The sequence below is a fragment of the Anolis carolinensis genome, chromosome 3, assembly GCF_035594765.1.
Source record: "Anolis carolinensis isolate JA03-04 chromosome 3, rAnoCar3.1.pri, whole genome shotgun sequence".
Lineage (NCBI taxonomy): Eukaryota > Metazoa > Chordata > Lepidosauria > Squamata > Dactyloidae > Anolis > Anolis carolinensis.
This window is the reverse complement of record NC_085843.1, coordinates 207,530,286-207,554,854: the sequence shown is the minus strand read 5'-3', so window position 1 is coordinate 207,554,854 and position 24,569 is coordinate 207,530,286. Positions and strand designations below refer to the sequence as shown.

General features: G+C 42.9%; 1 protein-coding gene across 2 annotated transcripts; it reads right to left on the bottom strand.

The window, feature by feature from the left end:
• Nucleotides 1-4,567: 4,567 nt before the first annotated feature.
• On the bottom strand, nucleotides 4,568-24,253 carry LOC100564860 (cytochrome P450 26C1). 2 transcript variants are annotated; one of them, XM_062976156.1, is made up of 7 exons: nucleotides 24,166-24,253; nucleotides 22,057-22,333; nucleotides 17,869-18,093; nucleotides 15,499-15,774; nucleotides 14,559-14,714; nucleotides 9,248-9,802; nucleotides 4,568-7,955 (listed from the first exon to the last, which is right to left on the bottom strand). In XM_062976156.1, exons 2-7 carry the CDS (start codon nucleotides 22,279-22,281, stop codon nucleotides 7,569-7,571), a joined length of 1,824 nt encoding a protein of 607 aa, XP_062832226.1. In that variant the 5' UTR covers nucleotides 22,282-22,333; nucleotides 24,166-24,253; the 3' UTR covers nucleotides 4,568-7,568. The 2 variants fall into 2 exon arrangements, with proteins under 2 accessions (XP_062832226.1, XP_062832227.1); XM_062976157.1 differs by lacking the exon at nucleotides 24,166-24,253 and adding an exon at nucleotides 23,547-23,630.
• Nucleotides 24,254-24,569: the final 316 nt, after the last annotated feature.

Sequence of the window (24,569 nt, the reverse complement as noted above, 5' to 3'; positions counted from 1 at the left end):
TTTATTTTTCTTTTCTTTTTGTTGTATCAACCTAGAGGCATGGATGATGGGTTGTGTTGTCAAATTTCGAGGTTGGGGGGCCTGTAGTTTTGTTGTTTTGTGGGTCGCCATGATGCCATCACTCATTTATATATATAGATATACTGCAGACATCAATGCCATAGTTTCAAGAGGATGACAACAGTGATGTAGTCAAATACTGTAAATCAGGGTTTTAATCCCTGCTCATCCATGGAAATCCACCTTGAAGGAGTCATGCTCTCAGCAAACCCTCTATTTAAAACCTTGTTAAGAAACTTCTGGATAAGAAAATTTGTTTTGGCGAAAACCAGCATGCGGTCCAAGCAAGGTGAGCATGTCACCAGAACATTGGAGCACTGGCAAGAGCATGAGCTACATCTGATTTTGGCTCCTCATTACAACCATGGACTTTAATAAAACCTGCAGACAGTTTTGTTCACATTTATAGTCATTAACTGCACACCATAAGTGCATTCTGCAGTTGTTTCTTCAATTACCACCAGGTGGAGAAAACTGCTGCATTTTAATTTTTTAGCAGTGGTAGTGAAGATAAGAAGGTGAGCCTGGGGCATTCATACCAGCTGTTCAGTTTCTCCAGATAGTATATATACAGCTAAGCATTACCTGTGAATGTTTTCTTATTCTATATACAGTTTAGCAGTGTTGTTATTCTCCTCTTACAATAGAGAGACTCCTAGACGTTGTCACAAATCTAAATAGTTTATGAGATCTCATTGTGAAAAGGGCAGCATCTATAAGCACAGATGAAAGTACAGAAACCAATTTAGACACCTGTTAGTGTGTAAAATATTAATGTCATTGAAAAGCTCCAGGTCAAAAACATAACACAGACATTTGTTTTTTCAAAGTCAAAAATAGGAGAAAAATATTGCCTATGATTTCTGAAACACTGATGATATCAGAGTAACATCTTCACCAAGGGTGTCTATCAAACAAATCATGGATCCAGACCAAACTTCACTAACTTGGGCCCCTTCTACACTGCCCTATATCCCAGGATCTGATCCCAGATTATCTGATTTAAACTGGATTATATGAGTCTTCAATGCCAGATAATCTGGGATCAGATCCTGGAATATAGGGGCAGTGTGGAAGGGGCTTTGGACTAAACATGTAGGATTATAATACCCCAGTCCCAAATAATCCCAAACTAGTTTGAAACTGAATCTGCTTATCTCCATTTCTAAGCCGAAGAGCCGATGTTGTCCAAGGTCATGTGACTGGCATGACTACATGGAGTGCTGTTACTGTCCTGCCAGAGCGGTACCTATTGATCGACTCACATTTGCATATTTTCAGACAGCTAGGCTGGCAGAAGCTGGGGCTAACAGTGGGAGCTCACCCTGCTCCCCGGATTCGAATCACTGACCTTTTGGTCCATAAGTTCAGCAGCTCAGCAGTTTAACCCACTGTGCCACTGGGGGGTACACACACACACACATATATATGGTTTAGTTTTTTATTTCACATGTTCATATTGTTAGTTTTAATAAAAGATTTGCTGAAGCACGTTGAACTATTCTTTTTAGTGGCTTAGGAACCCACTTGTATTCTTTCCACATTATTTCTGACTCAACACCAAATTTTCTGTTAATGGTAATGCCCTGGAAGATGTCTACTTCAATAAATGAGGAATATCCATATTCTGCTGGAAATTTGTGCTCCACCAGTGTGCTTACTGGATCTAGGACCTCTTCCACACAGCTGTATAAAATCCACATTGAACTGGATTATATGGCAGCATGGACTCAGATAATCCAGTTTAAAGCAGATATTATGGATTATCTGCCTTGATATTCTGGGTTATATGGCTGTGTGGAAGGGTCCTAGGAGCCATTTTCTCTTCCTGTTCCCCTTATAAATAAAATGAGTTTAACCTTAATTCCAGTATTTAATCTCAATCAGAACAGATCCACTGAACCAATAGCCATGTGGGAAGTCAAAACATGACTCAATTGCCCGAACCGTGACTCATACTTAGAACTATTTGATGTTGGCCTTTGTTTCTACTTTCAGAGTTAAATTTCAGTAGTTACAAATGTCATCTTAGTATTGATTTTCCACTGAGAATAAATTACACTAAGTGTTTCTAAATGACGGAGTGATCCCTCCAGGTTTAGTCATTAATGTGAAGACAGAACATGATTCATTTCTAGCTGTAATGATTAATATGCTTTACTTGGAATTAATATGCTTAGGTGATTAATGTTATTTCCTTTGGAGTACTCCTTCTGTCCTGAATATATGAGAGTTGCCGCAGCTTTTTCAATTATTCATTGAGGATAATTTCTTCTGAGTGTCTACCATCACTATATGAGGTTTTATGACTTTATATAGCATCATTATGTTCGCTTAAATGGACCTTCCAAATGTTACTGTCGTGATACCATGATTCTAAATGGGACAAAGGAGTTATTTTCTAAGGGCCCTTAAACACAGCCATATAACCCAGAATATTATGGCAGAAAATCCCACAATAACTGCTTTGTACTGGGTAATCTGAGTCCACATTGCCATAAATTCCAGTTCAAAGTAGATATTGTGGGATTTCCTCCCTTGATATTCTGGGTTATATGACTGTGTGGAAGGGCCCTAAGTGCTTTACCAGTAGTTCTGGAGTGGAAAACTTGTTGTATATGTGTCTGTATTGAGGAGAAATGTGTCACTCCAATGCCACAAACTATTTTTGGCTCTGATTCCAGCCACCATCAACTGTATCCACACTGGAGAGAGGACAAAGTTCCCCATCCTTCATTTTATGCAACATTTCTCAACCTGGGGGTCGGGACCCCTAGGAGGGTTGTGAGGGGGTATCAGAGGACTCACCAAAGATCAGCAGAAAACAGTACTTCTGATGGTCTTAGAAACCCCTTTGGCAGAGAAGGCTGAAGATCTCTCCATCTGTCCTTCTCTTCCTTTTTGGAACAGATGGCGAATCCTCCCACCAAAAGCCCTCATCCTGCTGTGATTGGCCGGCCTCTCAGCTGGCCTCTCAGCCAAGGGGAGGGCTGTTTCTGAGACTCCAAGTGGGGGGGGGGGGGGAGAGCAGTCATGCTCATGGCATGGCAGCGTGATGCACATGCGTGAGCAAGGTAAAGTGTGCAAGGCTGGAGGGAGGTTAATGCCAGCAAGTCCCCTCAATGCAGGTAGTTACATGGGACTGAGAGTGGCCCAGCAGCATAAGGAGGAGCAGCAAAAAAAGTATCTTAAGTAATTTGTAATGCTATTTATAAGAAAAAATTCAGTCTTTCCCTTTGATTTTTATTAATGCTCCCATTAGAAAATGCATAAGGATGTGGGTGAACTACAACTCCCAAAATAATGGGTCAGTCCTCCCCAAATCCCACCAGTATTCAAAGTTGGCTATGTTGGTTCTGTGTGCCAAGTCTGTTTCAGATCCATCATCAGTGACGTTCACATGTTCCTCTGAATGCAGGAAGAACTATAATTACCATCATGTTGCATCAACACCCCCATCTGTCAGTTGGGTACAGAGTGCTCGTTGAGTGTTGGTGAACTACAACTTCCAGAATTAAAAAACAGTTCTGTTGTGGTTCTGTCTGATGATGAAGGGGGGTGTTGGGTTTCAGCAGTTTGTTCTAGGGAATGTGGAACAGCAGTTTGTCCCAGGAAATGTTGAAGATTCAGAAATGCAGCTTGATTCAGGGAATGTTGATGGCTTAGAAAAGCAGGCTGAACAGGGGAATGTGGAAAGCTCTGAGTTTAGCAGAGACACTGAAGTTAGTGATAAGGGTGACCTTTCACAGGAGACTGAGGATTGTCAACATCAACAAAGTCCAGCTGGCAGCAAGGGAGAAGAATTCTGTTTAGACTGAGATTCTAGGTTAAAGTTGAGATTGGGCCTCAGACATTCTGTGAGAATTGCAGGCAAGCGCGGGGGAGCCAGAGCTCAGAGGAATGTGTTTCTAGTTTGCAAGAATGGTTAAAAGGGGATGTAATTGGGGAATATTTTAGACAGAGCAACATTGCTTTTGGAGATTCAACTCTTGCCTTGTCTCGGCTCATGGAAATATATCTTGTCTCGTTTCATGCTTAGAATCAGTGTTTGGATTGTACTTTTGAAGCTCATGTTACCTTGTTTCTTCGGAACTGCTTTGCTATTTTTGGGACTTTTTGGGTGCAACAAGTCCTCCCCCCTCAACCCCACCAGTAATCAAATGTTGATCATGTAGGTAGTGTGCCAAGTTTGGTGCAGATCTATTGTTGGCTGGGTTCAGAGTGCTCTTTGATTGTAGGTTAACTATAAATTCCAGCAACTACAACTCCCAAATGACAAAATGATTACCCCTTCCTCCAACCCCACCAGTATTCAAGTGTTGGCGTATCGAGTATTTGTGCCAAATTTGGTCCAGTGAATGAAAATACATCCTGCATATCAGATATTTACGTTACGATTCATAACCGTAGCAAAATTACAGTTATGAAGTAGCATCAAAAATAATTTTATGGTTGGGGGTCACCACAACATGAGGAACTGTATTAAGGGGTCACGACATCAGGAAGGTTGAGAACCACTGATTTAATACATCTGGCAGACATTAATCAAATATAAAGACAAGACAGGGCTGCTATCTGTCAACATTTATTCCTGGAAGTTCTTGTACTCACTGAAATCTTGTACAGAATATCATTCAGAGCTTAGGTCTCTACAGCAGCATTTTGTTGAACATATATTACTACATCATTGACCATAGCAGCATGGTGGTCATCACAATACATTTAAAACATACAACACCACTACACAATATCAGATGGATCTAGGCTAGCGATGATGGGATTAAGTGGATAATCCTAAAAAAGGACCACAATTTCAAGGATACCTTTAAAGTACTGCAGTCTAAGGAAACTTTCCTCAAACTTATGCCCTCTGTATACATTGGCCTACAACCCTACAATGTGTAGCCAGAGTAGTTACTGGCTCTCTTGCTTGAGGATAATAGGAACTGACCAAAACATTTTGAGGGTATCCGACTAGGAAAGGCTAAATGATACAGCCCAGGAATGGATTCACCATCTCAGAAAGATTTACACAAAAGTCAAAACTATCTCTGAGATGATGCCCATCCACACTAACCGAGCAGACAACAGTAGCATTACCCCTTGCATTGCTCTTCTTAAAAATACCACTTTCCTGAGTTGCTAAACACATAACCAGATTTTCTTGCCCTCAGATAATCCTATATGCCCATTCATTGGACATCCAGAGAAGGCAAAAACTACTAGCAGCTTTAATTTGCAGCTTGCTGTCAGAGCCATTGTTTCCTACTACAAAGTTGTAAGTCATGCCAGAAAGGAAAGCTGTTTAGTTTTGGCCACTAAAGCATACTTGGGTGTTTCTAAGGGAGTAGTCCATATGATCTAGATTAAAGAGAGATTATCTACATTCACTGCTCCACTTTTGCAATAACTTGATCCTTCCTTCATTAAAACCCAAGCCTCAGCACCAGCCTGCAACAACGTTCATGCTCCAGCAGTTACTACAGGAACATTCAGAAACCTTGGACCCCCTAGATCAGTGTTTCTCAAACTCTGCTCCTCTAGGTGTTTAGGACTTCAACTCCAAGCAATTCCTAACAGCTGGTAATCTGGCTGGGATTTCTAGGAACTGAAGTCCAAAATGCCCAGAGGAATAGAGTTTGAGAAACACTGCTCTAGATGTTTTGTCCTACAAGTCCCATCAGCCACACTCAACATAGCCTATGGCGAGGGAATTGTGACAATATAGGAGAAGATCATCCAGTCTTTAAATAAGATACTTTTATAGAATACCAGCACTGAAAATTGGTTTCATTAATATTTATGAATTTACTGTAGTCCTAATTACTGGCAAGGATCTTCAATCCATGTGCTGATCTTTCAGATATTATATAGATGGAACTTCATCAGTATGGTGGACTTAATATAGCTTTACCAATTGGATGCCCTCCATTCAACTTCCATTCACCCTTGCTGACACTGGGAATTGACGTTCAAAACATATAAGGCCACCGGGTTGGTGTCTTACTCAATGGGCAATTTGGTGTGAGCTTTTGAAGAGAATCTTGAGTAGATATGTGGAGCAGGGGTGCGCAACTAGTAGAGATCTACTAGACCTGGGAGTTTTTCATCTCCCCAATGTTTTCCACCACTGAAAAAAAATACATTTTAAAATAGCCAAAATAAAGCCCCCACTTCATATCTTCAAGTGCAGGAGAGAGGAAAGTTGCCAGACCCCACAACTTCCCCCAATTGTTTTTAATCAGCCTTTTTCACCCAAAACTGTGCCCTGTGAATACCTACATTTGCCTCAAGTTTGTCTCCAAAATGATAGGAAGTTGTCACATCTTGTGACCATTTTGAAGAGTAGAAACAGAAGGTAAGTGAGGTATTTTAATGTTCAGCTGAGGTGGAAAACACTTCTTCTTAACAGTCAGAATCCCACGTTCGTAGCTTGTTTAAATGGTCTGATGTGTACAACTAAAGCCAGTTAAGTTGCAGAGCTCTTGCTTTGCATGTCGAAAGCTGCAGTCTGAGTCTTCAGTATCTCCAAACTGAGTTGGGACAGTTTTGAGTCTGAACTCAAGAGAGCTCTTGCTGGTTACAGCACTGAATATGATAAACAAATTGCCCGACTTTTCTGAAGCCAGCCTCCCACATTCTAACTCAACCCAGAAGACTTGAATCTCTTTACACAATGTTGTGTAGATGATAATTTTCAAAGGTGACTTCGAACACACAGAAAAATTAGGTAGTTATTGAATATGAGAGAACCTGTCTTCTTGGTGAGTTCAGTGTTTACAGACATGTCTAGGCTTAGATGTCCGACTATCTTTAAGCCAAAGTAAACTCTTGAGTCCATATCCATTTCTGATCTGCAAGCCATGCTCCTCTTCGGTTTTCCTCACCCAAAAATGGGCATAATTCTCTTCTCTTGCAGCTCCTATGCCTTTCTTGTACTTTTAGATCATCCATTCAGTCAGCAACTGGTCTATCAATGCTCCTTCCAATGACTTTCACCTTCTGATGCAGGAATAGTCTTGTTCGTAGCTGTGAGAACCTCTGAGGATTTTCATCAGTTATATCTTCAACTCACAGAACACTCTCAAAAAACTGCATATTGGCAAAATTCCTGCTCTACCTGCATTTGACCTATAGATACTGAGTTTCTTCCTCTTGCCATTGTTCCTTCTGAGACATCCACCTTTGTAACATCTCTTCTCCTAACCAGTAACATCACGTACACAGCCACATACATCCACAAGAAAGTGCAACTACGAACCAGAGAGGATGTTATTACTGTGGATGTATATTTCTGAACAAAAATGGATGCTAACAGACTGACAGAGGATTAAGGATCAAGGATAGAGATGTCACTCCCTTTCTCCACTTGCATATTTCCTGAACCAATTATTAGGAAGAAAGGGTTTTGTGCAGGCGGAAAAGCTACAGCTGGAAAGGAATTGGGATTTTGCCCCAGATCTATTATGATCCTAAGCTAGAAGTTGTGATGGAGATATTGGTGCTTCTCAAGTGTTTGTCTTGCTTTCTCTTCCCGGTTTCACAGAATGAAAATATAGCTGCAGGCCATCCACAGGGTGTACGATCGGCACCGTTTGCATCTTAGGGTAATGAGCTGTGGCCAATTCCCAGCGAGTGGTGCTGACCAGTTCAATAGCAAGCATTTTGAGGATAGCCTGGGCCAATTCTTTGCCAATGCAGTGTCGGACTCCGCCACCAAAGGGAATGTAGTGAAAGCGGAGGGCACTGGCTCCTTTATGCTCCTCACGCTCCTCTTGCGACACCCCAAATCTTTCTGGATCAAAGGCATCTGGGGGACTCTGGTAAATGTTGGCAGTCTCATGTGTATCTCGGATACTGTACATCACGCTCCAACCCTTGGGGATCTGATAGCCCTAAAAGAAATAGAGGGTGGGGAAACAATACAGAATCAGCACCAGAGACAGCAGCCTGCAGAGGGCAGCCTGTTAAATGAAAGCAAGGGGGAAACAAAAAGCTTCTGGATTGTCTATAACAGATGCAATCTCTTTACAAAGGGGGAACCTGAACTGGTTTTCCTGAAAGACATTTTAAATTAACAATAATAGATAATAGAAATGTCAGAGCTTCAGTTATGGGAGAATGACAGTTTCAAGGAACATATAATGAAGTCAACGATTTACTATTCTGTCATTCCGATAGCCATAACTACACAAAAAGTACTTTCAAGCAGGGGCAAACAAACATTAGATGTAGATCAACTGGTAGATCTCTGTGTGATCTGTACTCAGAGAGGATTTCTGGCTCCCAACCACAGCAACAAAATCTCCTCCTCCTCCTGCAACATTATATTGAAACTCCTACTAGGCAAAAGATCTCCTAAGATGCACAAAACCAAGAGGTGGGAGTTTTAAAATGGAACAGAATGTGATAATAAGTAATAAAACCATAAACATGGAAACACTGCTTCATTTCTGTTAAATTTCACATCTTACCCATCTCATCTGAGTTTCAGTTCAATTAGGCTACAATTTATTGCACATGTACCTGCGAATAATAGTCAACTGAACTTAATTAAGTGCATCAATGCTGCAGAATTAACGCAATTTTCCACAACTTCAACTACCATGGCTCAATATTATGGAATCATGGGAGTTCTAGTTTTACAAGGCACTTTTCCTACCCAGACAGTACTATGGAATCACTTTTCTTTTCATTTCTTATGTGCATTTCAGCAGTGTTACACTTAATTTGGCACACATTCCTCCCCAAGCAAGTTAAAGGGCTAGACCAAAAGAGACATTTTTATTTCTGATATTTGTTGAAATTGTGTTAGGTTTTACAAGCCTCCCTTATAAATAATCCAACTAGTCACCTATTTTGTGGACAAATCAATGTTGGATTTTAATTATCATGTTTATATAGAGTATTGTAATATGGACAGAGATTTCAAATTATCCAGTCAAAGCAGTTGATAAATATTTGAATTTTTTTTTTTAAAAAAAGAATGGATCTTGCATGACCTCTGTGCTCCTTCCTTAGGTTTTGCTCTCCCCTAAACCAGGCACACCCCTAGATCACTTCACCTACACACATATTATCCATGGGTCCCATAAAAATTGATCAGACTAAGCTTGGGAAATCTGTCTCAGCCCAACTGCATAGATTCGACCCTTATCCACCACATGACCCAAGCGGATTAACTCACATCCAGCTCAAAGGTTTTTAAGGCTGTTCTATAGCCTCCAGACACTGGGGGCAGCAAGCGCAGAACTTCCTTGATGACACAGTCCAGGTAGCGCAGGCGACTCAACTTCTCCAAGGTTAAGGAGGGTTGGCAATAGCACTCAGGCCCTTCCAGGTTGTCAAAGCGCTGACTGGCTTCTTCTTGCCTGGACCTTGAATGAAGACAATTTGTAGTCCCATGCATGGTTTCCTGAGGTACTGTAGCAGCAGAATAGGAGTGATCTTCCCCTTCTGTCTTTTTGCCTTCTTCTCCTTCCAGTCTGAGAGGAAGGGGAAGCTTGGAGTCCCAGTCTTTGTTTTCTTTCCCATGGTCACGGAGGCTCTCTTGGCCAGACTGGGACTTTGCCAGAGACTCCTCGGCTGTGAAGCAATGACATTGCTTGGTGAGGTCATGGAACACCAGCTCCTGCTGGATCTTTTCCACAACCAAAGGGTGTTGCAGCAGGAGAAGAATCATGGAAGTGCTTGCACTGGCAGTGGTGAAAAACGCAGCAAATATCAGTTCAATTGCAGATTCCTGCAAGATAAACCAACAACAAAGAAGTATGGGTCAGAATAGAGGTTTTCATGAAGGCTATTTCAGGTGAGGGGTGTACTCTCATTGGGATTTAAGTTCATATAGAACAGTAGGAGAGTGTTCACCAAAAGGGGGACATAAATAACATTATTTCATAGCAACAACATTAACAAAATTTGAAAAGAATCTGTTCCTGGTTTGAAAGTGTTATTTCCTGTTTCATTGTGTGGTACTTACTTTGAAAGTACAGTAGAATCTCACTTATCCAACATAAACGGGCCAGCAGAACGTTGGATAAGCGAATATGTTGGATAACAAGGAGAGATTAAGGAAAAGCCTATTACAATCAAATTAGGTTATGATTTTACAAATTAAACACCAAAACATCATGTTTAACAACAAATTTGACAGAAAAAGTAGTTAAATACGCAGTAATGCTATGTAGTAATTACTGTATTTACAAATTTAGCACCAAAATATCACGATGTATTGAAAACATTGACTACAAAAATGTGTTGGATAATCCAGAATGTTGGATAAGTGAGTGTTGGATAAGTGAGACTCTACTGTAGTTGTTATACTCCAGAAACTTCATTTTTGTGGTTGCCACAAACTATGTTGAATTGGTTAAGACTGGATGATATATCCATTGAAAAGCTATAGTAAAATGTGCTGTAGGATATCCCACCAAAAAAAATCCCACAATATCTGCTTTGTACTGGGTTATCTGAGTCCATACTGCCATATATTCCAATTCAAAGCAGATTATGTCAGATTTTATTCAGCTGTGTGGAAGGAGCTTTAGTGTAATCTAAAGGGGATAATGACCAGAGCTGACCAGAGCACTAAGGCTCATATAAGGTTTCTGCTCTCTTATGGGTAGGCTAGGTAGTTACTTATAGCTGATAACCAGTATAATATTAATTATTCCTCTTGGGATCAGCAGTTGTCATCCCTGCCAGAACCAAAATGAGCTTAATCAAGGCATTTTTCCAACCAAACTTCACCATAGAATGACTTATTTTCATTTTGTACTAGCTTGGGAACCCGGCGGTGCCCAGGTTATTAGAAGAAAGCATTGTTTGTTTTGGAATATTAGGTAATATCACTGAAGTTTCATCTAGATCCATTGTTCAGCACTGTCTGCATAAGGCTAAACTACAACTTCCAAATTCCCATGGCAATCACCCCCAAACCCTGTCAGTATTCGCAGCTGGCCATGTTGGATCTGTGTCCCAAGTTTAGGACAGATCCATTGTCAGCTGGGTTCAGGACTCTCTGGATAAGGGTGGACTACAACTCCCAGATCCAAGGTCAATCACTCCCAAACCATGCTGGTATACACAGTTGGCTATGTTGGATCTGTGTGCCAAGTTTGGTCCAGATCTAACGTCAGCTGGGTTCAGTGCTTTTGAATGCAGGTGAACTATAACTCCCAAAATCAAGGTCCATTCCCACTAACCCCTGCAGTATCTTCAGTTCGTCATTGGGCTTCTCTGTGCCAAGTTCGGTCCCAGTCCATTGTCAATGGGGGTCACAATACCAGTGAAGGTACTGCAAAAGTCTCATTATCCATGGCAAGTTTGGTCCAGATACTTCGTTGGTTGGTTTAACAGTGCTCTCTGGATGTAGGTCAACTACAACTCCTGTAAATCATGATGAATTCTCCCCAAACCTCTTGTTCAGTTGCTGATCAATTCCTCTGTTAACTGTGTGCCATGGGAAAGGGTAGGAAAGGGTTAAGGGAGAGGCAGTGGGCGGGTCATGCAAATTAAGGAGCCCTGGGATGTGCATTCTGCAGGAAAAACAGAACATCTAGGGTGAAATGGTCCCCGCATAAAAGGCTTCACTTGGGTGGGCGTGGGCAGAATAGTGTTTGTGGAGGACATGGGCAGGGTTTGGACTACATGTTCATGGCGCTCACTGTAACCTGCATGTCAGTGAAAGGAGGGCCATGGGTGTCTCCTGCTCAGTGGGAATTATAGCTGTTTGTGGAGGTGGGAGGCTGTCTGTGTAAGTGGACACCTCCTCCACAAACACACATACACATTTTCACTTTTATTATATGTATAGAAGAAGAAGAAGATTAGTGTTTAATTCAGGAGAGCTGCCTGTGCTATAGCACACATTTCTCTCCAAGCAAGTTAATGGATGAAAAACATGGAGGTTATGCCCCATGCAATTGTCTTAGGTCAAAACCTAAACATTCAATGTTATCTCGCTGTAAAAAAATGGTCTTCTTTGGCAAGCAGGCTAAAACAACAAAACACAAAGGCCCTACTTTGATATTAAGGGGTGCCATAAAGTCTATGTACTCCATACGTAATTAAATTGGCTTCCTTATCTCATCATCTGGTTTATTTTAAAGGAGCATATTTTCCAAAGCACACCCAGAACCCAGAATGTTTCAATAGCCATGAGCAATTTGGGTGCTAAGACACATTCATTCATTCACTTTTAAATTGTTATAATTATCCTTCCAAGGCAGTTTACAACACTCAATAAAACAACATAATAAAACGAAAACAACATTAAGGTGTTAAAATATAATCATTTCACACTCTAAGTAAAAACCATCTGATAAAAATAGCAGCAGCAAATCAGAATACTCAAATAGTGGCAACAGACAAACCAGCCACAAATTATCCCAAAGATGATTGACATTTTTTAAAAAGACACCTTTAAAGCAGAGATTGGAATCACATTTCTTTCCACATTGAGTATGCATATAACTGAATTGTACAAACTGCATCTGATCCTCTGAAGTGTTATTTATTCCCCGCCATTGTTCCTAATACTGACAATACATTAAAATGTGTGTGTGTATGTGTGTAGCTGGACTAGTGGTGAGAGATGAATGTTGTAATCTGCTTAGGTTTTGCATTTGCCTTACAGAAAGCTGGTGTGGTTTAATTTTGGACTACGACTCTGGAGACCAGGGTTCAATCCCTACCTAGCCATAGAAAGCCATTGGGTGACCTTGGGGAAGTCACACTCTCTCAGACTCAGAAGAGGGCAAAGGCAAAATCTTACCAAGAAAACCCAAGAAAGATTTGCCTGAGGGTTACCATACTCCCACAAAACATGAAGGCACAAAACAACCATATAAAAAACATGAAGGCATGAACAGCATTTTAGTCCTAAGTAAGTGTTAATTATGCTAAGCATCATATGAAGATATCCTCAAACAAAGGAAAGAGAACTCTTCAAAGAAAAAATATCTAACAACATATAAGGAAATATAATAAGCTCAAGCATACACCTTCAGGCAGACTTTTGATCATGTCAGTAATGATAGAAATATATTCTATCTAGCCCAATAAGTGTTAAGTAAATACAGAGAAAGGGGTAACAAAAAGGAAGTGTAGCCTTTGGCTAATAGTGATTGAGGTTGGTGGCTATTCCAGCATATATTCACAGCTTTAAAGGAGATTTTCATGGCAGTGAATCTGTTTTCTGGTGGGTTTCAGCACCATGGACAGTTCCCTTAAAATTCCAGTTTTAGTACGAAAGGAAAATTACTTTTCTATAGTAAACTTAAATAGTAAAGTTCATACACAAAACAGTGTGTTGCATATCTTTATATCACCCTTCCTCAACCTGGGACCCTTTAGATCAGGCCTGCACAACCTGTGGCTTTGCAGGTGTTTCCGACTCCAGCTCCCAGAAGTCGTAGCCAGCTTGTCCAATGGTCAGGGATTCTGGGAACTGAAGTCCAGAACACCAAGAGAGTTGCAGGTTGTGCAGGCAAGTGGGGTTTATATATCTATAGAATGTCCAGGGTGGGTGAAAGAACTCTTGTCTGTTTGAGGCAAGTGTAAATGTTGCAATGTGAATGTCCCTCTGTGTGTTCAAGGCAGTTTACTCCCAAGAAGATATACACAATATAGATTATGGACATCTTGGGTGCATTGACACCATAGAATTAATGCAGTGTGGCACCAATTGAAGTGCCATGACTCATTACTATTGAATTCCTAGATTTGTAGTTTTGCTGAGGCACCAGCACTTTTTGGCAGAAAAGGCTAAAAACCTTATAAAACTTCAATTGTCATGATTCCATAGCACTGAGCCAAGGCAGTTCAAGTGGTGTCAAGCTGCATTAATTCTGCAATGTAGTCATAACCCAGTGTTATTCCTGAAAAGGCTCAGGGCCCTTCTACACTGCCATAAAATCCAGATTATCAAATCAGATAATCCACATTATCTGCTTTGAACTGGATTATATGAGTCGACACTGCCATATAATCCAGTTCAAAGCAGATAATCTGGATTTTATATGGTAGTGTAGAAGAGGCCTCAATGACAACACTCTATCTTTTTTAGTGCTTGATTATTAAGTACTTATGATTCATAATTCCTGAGAAGGCTCAACTACATAGGCTGGTACAGTTTTGGTGAGAAAGACATGCTGTTCTGGATTTGCCTTTTGTGAACAATATGGTGTAGATGGGATACATTAACTTTTCATGCACGAGAAAGTGGCATCATAAATCCAGCAGTACCTCAAATTATGGATAATGCAATTCATCAACCTAATAGAGTATTTTACAACTTTTCCTTCAGATGTTTGACCAAAATTCCTATAATGCCTATTGGCTATGTTGGGAGTCAAAATTCAAAATACCTAGAAGGCACTGGGATTTTACATGGAGGCTATTTCTTACCTTATCAAAAATGAAAAGAGCTTTCCTTGCCCAAAAGTTACAGTATTGTAGGGTAGAAGACCTGTTTCCCCCCTTCTAGACTCTCTTACCTTCAGCTCCTGCATAGTACATTCCTTCCCATTCTCCTTGGCTCCGTGGATGATGAAATCAAGGGCATCGCTGTGGGCCTCAGGATCTTTTCGCTGCAGTTTCTCCAGAATGGCTTTCTCCATGTAGTTATGCAAAAGGTCCCGGGCCTTTATTCCCTGTGGGGAAGATGGACCAGGTCATTAAGGGAAAACAGAGAAAGAGTGGCCTCTTCTACACTGTCCTATACTCCTGGATCTGATCCCAGATTAACCACTTTAAACTGTCAGATGATCTGCTATCAGATCCTGTGATATAGGGCAGTGTAGATATGGCGAGAGAGAGAGAATGTATAGGACTCACACCTTGGGAGCTGCCTTGATGAACTTGCTCTTTCTGTAGTGTTGGCCCATTACCTTATTTCTCCAGAGGTAGGAATGTACCAAAATGGAAGAAAGGCTTTACCTTTGCTTGTCCCACTTCTTGAAGCCTATCTATTCCTGCTCATGGCCAGATAATCTGGGATAAGAAGATAATCTAAGATCAATGTATTGTTGAAGGCTTTCACAGCCGGAATGGGGTGTTGTGTGGTTTTTGGGCTGTATGACCGTGTTCTAGCACCATTTTCTCCTGGTGTTTTGCCTGCATCTGTGGCTGGTATATTTAGAGGATCCTCTGAGGATGCCAGCTACAAATGCAAGTGAAATATCAGGAGAAAATGCTACATGAACATGGCTATACAACCCAAAAACCACACAATGCCCCAGTGATTCCGACTGTGAAAGCCTTCAACAATATATTGATCTCAGATTATCTTCTTATCCCAGATTATCTGGCAACGTAGATTTATATAATCCAGTCCAAGGCAGATCAGATCCTGGTATATAGAGCAGTGTAGTGCCAGCCTGCATTCAATGGCCAGAGTAGATGGGACCAAGGTTACACACCTGGCAGTAGCCCTACCTTACGTAGACCGCTGAAGGGGACATTGAGGGGCAAAGAGAAGAGGTTCTCCACCAGCTGCTCAAAGGTGCTGGAGAGCTCCTTGAACTGCTTCTCATCCAGACGGAGGCCCATCAAGATCCGGGCTGCAATCCGGAAGGTCATTGCCTTGGCTGAGGAGTAGACCACCACCGGACCCCTTTCCCGGCACCAGCCACGTAGCTCCTGGCTCACCACCTTCTGGATGGCCGGCAGGTAGGTCTCCAAGGCAGCACGGCTGAAGACCCTGGACAGGATCTGGGATGGAAGAAGAAGGAGAGAGTCAGGACAGAGGGTCACCCTTTCTCCAGGGTTTGAGCAGAAGCCCTTCCTCAGGCTGGGTCTACACTGTTCTATATCTCAGAATCTGAGCTGAGATTATCTTTTTATGCCATATTATCTGCTGGTGTAGACTTATATAATTCAGTTCAAATCTGGAATCAAGTCCTGGAATATAGGTCATAGCTCAGCCTCCCCTTTCTGATGGAGCAGCAAAGGGCAAAATCATAGCCAGAATCCAAAGGAAGCTTTTCCAAAGTGGAGGTTAAGTTGGGGAAACTTCCCTTGACCCTCTTGGAGCATCTAGGCTGTAGAACATGGCACAGTGCTATGGAATCCTGTGAGTTGTAGCTTGGTGAGACACTAGCACCCTTTGGTACAGAAGACTGAAGACCTTGTAAAACTACAACATGCGTGATTCCACAGCTCTGAGCGGGGTTAAACTGCATTTCTTCCACAGTGTAGATGCCCCAAGGTTGTCAGTGACAATATCCTATGGCATCCTTGGATTGGCTATTCCAGGAAGGATAGTTGGCACTCGAAGCTAAGAATTCCAGAGATTGTTACATCTCCAGACAGATTCTTGTGAGGCATAGCTCCTGCTTTCAATGAAGCACATTCCTTTTTAAGGGGAGGGAAAGTCAGAGTGAGGAATGGTTTGTTGAACGCTGCAGCTCCCAGAGCTATCCCCCCCCCCCCCAAGTAACTTGTTCAAGCTCAGTAGAGCCAACATCTGCAGCAAACAAGCCTTTGGAGAGGTCATTTCGCCAAGGGAGGGTCCAACCAGCTTTTCTCTTGCACATCCTGTGGGCTTCATTTGAGGGGAACTGCTATTATTATTATTATTATTATTATTGATATCATTAATAATATCATATTAATATTATTTTACTACCTCTTGGTTGAGATGCAGTGATGCACAATATTTTAAAACAAGGCAATTTAAAATCCAGGACATACAAACATTCAAACAGAATTAAATCAGTCCATTAAAATCCCAATACACATTTTGGTGCCTCAAAAGTTTGACCAGTTTCCGGGTATATTTGACTTGCTGGTTCCAAAAACAACATCAGTTTTCCCCTATCAGCTCTAGTTTTTGAGATACAGAACATATTCTATATACCAATCTTCATCTGCTCACCCATAGAGAACCATGACAACCATATTTAAGAAACTAAAGCTGATGTGATCTATGCTATTTTCTGAATCAGTGCCCCCAAATAACCCCAGAAACAGGCCTAAAAGAGAAGATACCAAGAAAAATTGTGTGTGTGTGTGTGTGGGGGGGGGGTCTTTTATCATCATCATCACCTTCTTTTGATTGAGATGCAAACTGACTCTAAACATTCAAAACACAGTGCAATTAAAAACCCACAACATACAAATAATAAAATTTAATTAAACAAACCAGTCTAAATCCCTTATTACTATATTTATTTGTATCCTACTTTTACCTCTCAATTGGTATGCAACGCAACATGAAAAACAGTACAGTTGTAATTAAAACCTAATAAAATAGAATTAAGCAACCCGTCAATGAAAATCCCTTAAAACTCTTTAAAACTGTCAAATTAATCAAATACCCTACAGTAAGTCCTCTTAATTGCTGCCTGAGTGTAAACCCAGATATATTTAGGTATATAAAATAGATATAAAACCCAACCATGGCCTGATAACAAATCAACATTTGCAAGGCTTGCTAAAGGTGCTGGTTTTCCTTTGTGGAGCACGGCTGAAGCATGTTTTGCAGAGTACACTGTAAATACGGCATTTACAGATTCCTGTAAATGGGTGGGGAATCAGAAACCAAATTTTTCAGGACGCCAACACTAATTTTTCAGGACGCCAACTAAAAGGGATCCATTTGGGTCGGAAGCCACAGTGAAAAAAGCAGTGCCCTGCAGCAAGCTGACCCTTAAGAAATTTCTTCTTGAATAGCCTGCAGAAAGAGAGCAGGTAGGTGGGCCAGTATGGTCTCCCTGGGCAGGGAGTCTGGAGGCCTCTCTTCTCTTAGGCAGCTAGATATTCAGACACAAAAGACACACAGAGACAGAGGCCCAGCGCCCTGACCTTCCTGCGTTGCCGGTGGGCCTCTGCACGGGCACTGAGGAGGGTGTGGGAGCCCAGCAGGATGCGGGTGCTGAGTGGCCACTGAGCGCTGACCAGGTTGTGTTCTCCTAGCAGGATCTTGCGCACATTCTCCGCACCACTGACCCGGATGACTGGCTTCCCCAGCAGGTGTGTCTTGAACACTGAGCCATACCTCTGCCGTCGGGAGCTGTGGAAGGCCGAGCCCTGCAAGTGAGAGACATATAAAATCGAGATTATCTGCTTTGAACTGGATCCTATGGTAGTGCCGATTCATATAATTGGAGCCGGGATGGTGCAATGGGTTAAACCCTTGTGCTGCTGAACTGCTGATCTGAAGGTCGGCAGTTTGAATCCGCAGGACGGGGTGAGCTCCTGCTGTCAGCCCTAGCTCCTGCCAGCCTAACAGTTCGAAAACATGCAAATGTGAGTAGATAAAAAGGTACCGCTTCAGCGGGAAAAGTATAAAGATAACCCAAGAAGTCATGCAGGCCACACGACTAGGAGGTGACAACTCAGGCTCCTTGGCTTGGAAATGGAGAAGAGCACCCCCCACAAGAGCCAGAGATGAGCACTGGCTCCAGAGCTGGAAATGAAAGGAGAGGCCTTTGCCTTTGTCTGTATATGTGTGTCTCATTGTACAGGGTGTTTGAAAAAGAACTCCCTATTCACCATTTAATTTAATAGGGAGTTCTTTTTCAAACACCCTGTACAGTGTTCCCTCACTTATCGCTGGGGTTAGGTTCCAGGACCACCCACAATAAGTGAAAATCCGCAAAGAAGGGACGTTATATTTATTTCAATATTTATCCATTATGTTAGTAATTATACACTATTTTAAGTCTTTATCAGCCAATCGTGTGTTGATAAATCGCCCTTCTCCTCCTGTTGCCACTTGGGCTCCTTTTCTCTCCCTTTGGCTTCTCCTTCCTCCCTTCCTTAAGCTGTAAATTGTAATTTTTTAATGATTTTAGAGTTTATTGAAAAACCGCAAAACAGCGAATCCGCGAAATGTGAACCGCGAAGTAGTGAGGGAACACTGTATTGTAACAAGGATTGGATGTTTGCCTGTAACTGTTTATATACTGTAATCCGCTCTGAGTCCCTTCTGGGAGAAGGGTGGAATATAAATAAAGTGTATTATTATTATTATTATTATTATTATTATTATTATTATTATTATTGATTTTGGTGCAGTCAATCTGCATTCTGAAACTGGGTGACATGGTAGTGTAGATCTAGCCCTGCACCCCATCAACACTGCCATATAAAATCCATATTGTCTGCTTTGAACTGAACTATATAGAAGTGGATTCATATAATCCACTTCAATGCAGTTCATCTTCATTCTGAGACATGGGAGTGTAGATCCAGCCTTAGGCCTCATTGACACGCCATATAAAATCAAGATTATCTGCTTTGAACTGGATTATATGGTACAGTGCTGGCTCATGGAACACTACATAACATTATTTTTGTTCCTGGGTTATAAATGTCATTACCTAATTGGTTCTATCATAAAAACATGGGGAAAGTTTATTTAACAGCAAAAAAATGTTTTTGTGGGATATCTTGCAGCACATTTTGCTATAGGTTTTCAATTTTGTAGCAGCCACAAACACAAAGTTTCTGGAGTAGAACAACTATTTTCAAAGTAAGCACAACACAATTAAACAGAAAACGGCACTTTCAAACCAGGAACAGAAAATCTGAAACTAGATGATATGGCAATGTGTGTGTTTTTTGTTTTGTTTTTTAAAAAACGTGCAGTTGGCCACGTTGATTAGCATTAAATAGCTTTTCAGCTTCAATGTCAGGCTACTTACTGCCTGGGGGAATCCTTTGCTGGGAGGTGTTAGCTAGCAGCTAACACTTCCCATAAAAGGATCCCCCAGGCAGTAAGCAGCCAGACCTTGAAGTTGCAAGGCTATTCAATGACAATCAAGATAGATGACTGAAACATTCACACTTCCGTCAAACAGACAAGAGTTCTTTCTCCCACCCTGGACATTCCACAGATATATAAACTGCACTTGCCTGGTTTCCAACAGCCCTCACAACCTCTCAGGATTCCTGCCATAGATGCGGGCGAAACGTCAGGAGAGAATGTTTCTGGATCATGGCCATACAGCCTGGAAAACTCACAACAACCCAACCTATCTTGTTCATAACCTGGGGACTGCCTGTAATCCACTTCAATACAGTTCATCTGCTTTCTGAAACTGGATTATATGGCAGCCATCACCAATTACCAGCCTAGGGCTTGCATACAACCTACAGCAAGGGTGCCTCTGAGCAAGTCCAGAGTGCCTTTTCCAACAGGAAATCTAGGGGCACATTAATGTAGAATTAATACATTGTGGTGCCACTTTAACTGCCATGGTTCAATGCTATGAAATCATGGGAGTGTTATTTGGCACTCTTTGACAGAGGCCAAGTATTCTGCAGCAATGAGCCCTGGCAGTGAAAGTGGTGTCATGCTACATTCATCCTACAGCGAAGATGTACCCTCAGCTTGACCTACCTCACAAGGTGCTTGTGAGACTAAAATGGGAAGGACTAAGTGGATGGGCACTGTCTTGAGTTTATTAGAGAGAGGCTGGGTTAGAAATGAAATGAACAAATACTTTAGTTTCATGCCTTTTTCAATAGGAGAACTCTGTAAAATCAATGTAGTTTGATGCCACTTTAATTACCAGGGCTCAATGCTTTGTGACTCTGGAAGTTGTAGTTTGGGGAGGCACCAACAGTCTTTGATCGAGAAGGCTAAAGCCCTTATCAAACTATAACTCCTATGACTCCATAGCCCTGAGGGATGGCAATTAAAGTGGTGCCAAACTGCATTAACTCAACAGTTGAGGTGCATTCTAAGAAGGACTCTCAGGTGGACCTTGGGTGTATCTCTACTGTGGAGATAATGCAGTTTGATACCACTAGGGCTCATTCTCCACTACCCCATATCCCTGGATCTGATCCCAGATTATTGGCTTTGAATTGGGTTATATGAGTCTACAATGCCATATAATCTGGATTTGATATCACAGTGTAGCTCTAACCTTAGGCCCCTTCTACATTGCCATATAATCCAAATTATCAAAGCAGATAATCCACAATATCTGCTTTGAACTGGATTATGAGAGTCTATATTGCCATATAATCCACCTCAAAGCAGATAATTCGGATTTTATGTTGCAATGTAGATCCAGCCTTAGGCCCCTTCTATACTGCCATATAATCCACCTCAAAGCAGATAATCCGGATTTTATGTTGCAATGTAGATCCAGCCTTAGGCCCCTTCTATACTGCCATATAATCCACAATATCAAGGCAGATCATCCACATTATCTGCTTTGAACTGGATTATCTAAGTGTACACTGCCATATAATCTGGATTTGATATCACAGTGTAGACCTAACCTTAGGCCCCTTTCAATGGGGCCTTAGAGTTGTAAGAGAACAGGAGAGCCATCCAGCCAAACACCATTCAGCCATGCAGGAACTCACAATCAAAGCATTCCAAACAGATGGCCATCCAGAGAAGGAGATTACACACTCTCAGGCCCCTTCCACACTGCCATATAAACCAGAATATCAAGGCAGAAAAGTCCACAATATCTGCTTTGAACTGTGTTATCTGAGTTTACACTGCCATATATTCCAGTTCAAAGCAGAAAATGTGGGATTGTATTCAGATGTGTGGAAGGGACCTCAGGCTGGATCTACACTGTCCTACATCCCAGGATCCAATCCCAGATTATCTGGCCATTAGATTCAAAAATCCAGTTCAAAGAAGATAATCTGGGATCAGATCCTGGGACAAAGAGCAGTGTAGATCCAGTACTGGGCACCTTATCCCAGGGCCCTTCCACACAGCCATATAACCCAGAATATCAAGGCAGAAAATCCCACAATATCTGCTTTGAACTGGGTTCTCTGAGTCCACACTGCCATATATTCCAGTTCAAAGCAGATAATGTGGGATTTTATTCAGCTGTGTGGAAGGGGCCCCACTGTCTGTCAGGAGGTTCTTCCTAACGTTTCCTTGGAATCTCTGCAGTTTGACTTCATTGTCTAAATCCCCCTCCTCAATGGGATGTCCTTTCAACTGTGTCAACCTGGCTGCCAGGGCGGGCTCTGAGCATGCGCAGACGCTCCTTCCACTTGACTCACCTGGACCAGCCAGTGGAGGGTCTCGCCGAAGAAGGGCCAGCCCATGGAGCCTTGGGGCAGGGGCAGGGCGCAGGCGCGGTCCCGGCTGAGGCTCCATCGCAGGGCCCACAGGGGACGGGCCAGGGCCAGCAGCAGGGCCAGGGCCAGCGCAGCGCCCAGCCCGGCCTCCAGGCAAGACAGCGCGCCCGGCGCCTCGGGCGGCAACGGAGGAGGAGCAGGCAGCATCTTCTCCCTCGGCGTCTTCCTCGGGCCGCGGGGAGATGGAGTCAGCGTCCAGCTGTGCAGGGAAAGCAGGGAAGGGAGGGAGGGAGGGAGGGAGGGAGGGAGGGAGGGAGGGAGGGAGGAAGGAAGGAAGGAAGGAAGGAAGGAAGGAAGGAAGGAAGGAAGGAAGGAAGGAAGGAAGGAAGGAAGGAAGGAAGGAAGGAAGGAAGGAAGGAAGGAAGGAAGGAAGGAAGGAAGGGGGAAAGACAGTCAAAGAGCAGCCTGTGGTGGCCCCGTCCCTCCCTGGCAACACCCTGGAACCCAGTTCTGCCTGCAAAAGGAGCCTGGAGAGGATGCCCTTGCTCTCCTTTCACCCGTCCCTCTTCTACCTTCCTGCCTTCTTTCCTCCATCCCTCTTTCTCTTTCTTTCCCTCCTTTCTTCCTTCTTTCCCTCCTCTTCTTCCTTCCCTCTGTCTCTCCCTTCTTCTTTCCTCCCTTTCCTTCTTCCCTTCTTTCTCTTCATCCTTCCTTCCTTCTCTCCTTCCCTCTTTCCGTCTCCCTTTCCTCCTTTCTTCTTTCCTTCCTTCTTTCCTTCCTATCCTCTCTTTCCTTCTCTCTTCCTTCCGACCATCTTACTTCCTTTCGTCTTTCCTTCTCTCCTTCCTTCTTTTCTTTCTTCCTTTCTTTCTCTCCCTCCTTCCACCTTTCATTCTCTCCTTCCTTCCTTCCTTCCTTCCTTCCTTCCTTCCTTCCTTCCTTCCTTCCTTCCTTCCTTCCTTCCTTCCTTCCTTCCTTCTTTCGTTCTTCCTTTCCTCTGTCCGTCTCCCCTTCCTTCCCTCCCTCTTTCCTTCTATCCTTCCTTCTCTCCTTCCTTTCTGCCTTCTTTCCTTCTCCCCTTCCTTTCTTCCTTCTTTCCTTCTCTCCTTCCTTTCTTCCTTCTTTTCTTCTCTCCTTCCTTCTTTTCCTTTTCTCTTTCCTTTCTTTGCTTCTCTCCTTCCCTCCCTCATTCCTTTTTGCTTCCTTCCCTCTTCTTTTTCCTTCTTTCCTTCTCTCCTTCCTTCCTTCTCTCCTTCCCTCCCTCTTTCCTTCTCTCCTTTCTTCTCTCCCTCCTTTCTTCCTCCCCTCTTCCCGTCTCCCCTTCCGTGCTTCCTTCCTTCTCTTCTTCCTTCCCTCTTTCCTTCTTCCTTTCCTCTTCTTCTTCCTTATTTTGGTATCTCCTTCCCTCCTTCTTCTTGCTTCCTTCCCTCATCTTCTTCTTTCTATCCTTCCTTCCTTCTCTCCTTCCCTACCTCTTTCCTTCCTTCCTTCCGTCCTTCCTTCCTTCCTTTTTTTTTCTTCTTCCTTCTCTCGTTCCTTCTTCCTTTCCTCTTCTTCTTCCCTCTTTTCTTCTCTTCTTCACTCCCTAGTATCCTAGAATCATAGAATCATAGAGTTGGAAGAGACCTGACGGGCTATCCAGTCCAACCCCCTGCAAGAAGCAGGAAAATCTCATTCAAAGCACTCCCGACAGATGGCCATCCAGCCTCTGCTTAAAAGCCTCCAAAGAAGGAGCCTGCACCACACTCCGAGGCAGAGAGTTCCCTTTTTCCTTCCTTCCTTCCTCCCTTCCTTCTTTTCTTCTCTCCATTCTTTGCATGTGTATTTGTATGTTTTATGTTATAATGCGGCATTGAATAATTGCCAACACTGCATACATAAATACATAAATGAATACATTTAGTCCACGAATAAAAAAGAAATAAATATAGTACATAAATAAATAAATTCTTTTCTCTCCCGTCTTTCTTTCCTTCCTCCCATCTTCTTCTTTCTTCTTTCCCTCCGTCCCCCCCCCCCCCTTCTTCTCCTTCCCTTGATTCCTTTCCTCTTGATCCAGCTGTCAAAGGAAGCCTTCCTTCCCTTCCCTACCCATTTGGGGAGCCTGGATCCGCCGCCGTGCGCCTTCTCCTATCTCCTCTGCTATCTCCCCCCTCCCTTTCCCTCTCTCCCCTCCCTCCGCCGACCCCCGGTTAAACTCTTCTCCTTCTTGGGGCCGCTCTTATATAGATATTGGGGCGAGACACCACCTTTGGGGTGGGGGGCCGGGCGGTGACGTCTGCGCTGCATCTTGCAAGCCCCGGGCGGCAGGCATGCCTGTCATTGGCGCCCGAAAGGGTCCGCGTGCAAAGTCGCGCGCCGGGGAGGAGGAGGCGGGGGGGGGTGGGCAGGCGGGGGAGTGACAAGAGCGATGAGAGAGAGAGAGAGAGAGAGAGAGAGAGAGCAGGGAAGCTATCCTCACCCAGGTAGCCAATCAGGAGAGGTGCCTCCTTCTT

Excerpts from the sequence above, each read along its gene's own strand:
- LOC100564860 (XM_062976156.1), bottom strand. The coding sequence starts at position 22,281 with ATGCTGCCTGCTCCTCCTCCGTTGCCGCCCGAGGCGCCGGGCGCGCTG. Across the intron at positions 18,094-22,056 it reads CCCTCCACTGGCTGGTCCAG|GGCTCGGCCTTCCACAGCTC; the intron begins GTGAGTCAAGTG and ends TCTCACTTGCAG. Across the intron at positions 15,775-17,868 it reads CCCACCGGCAACGCAGGAAG|ATCCTGTCCAGGGTCTTCAG; the intron begins GTCAGGGCGCTG and ends CTTCCATCCCAG.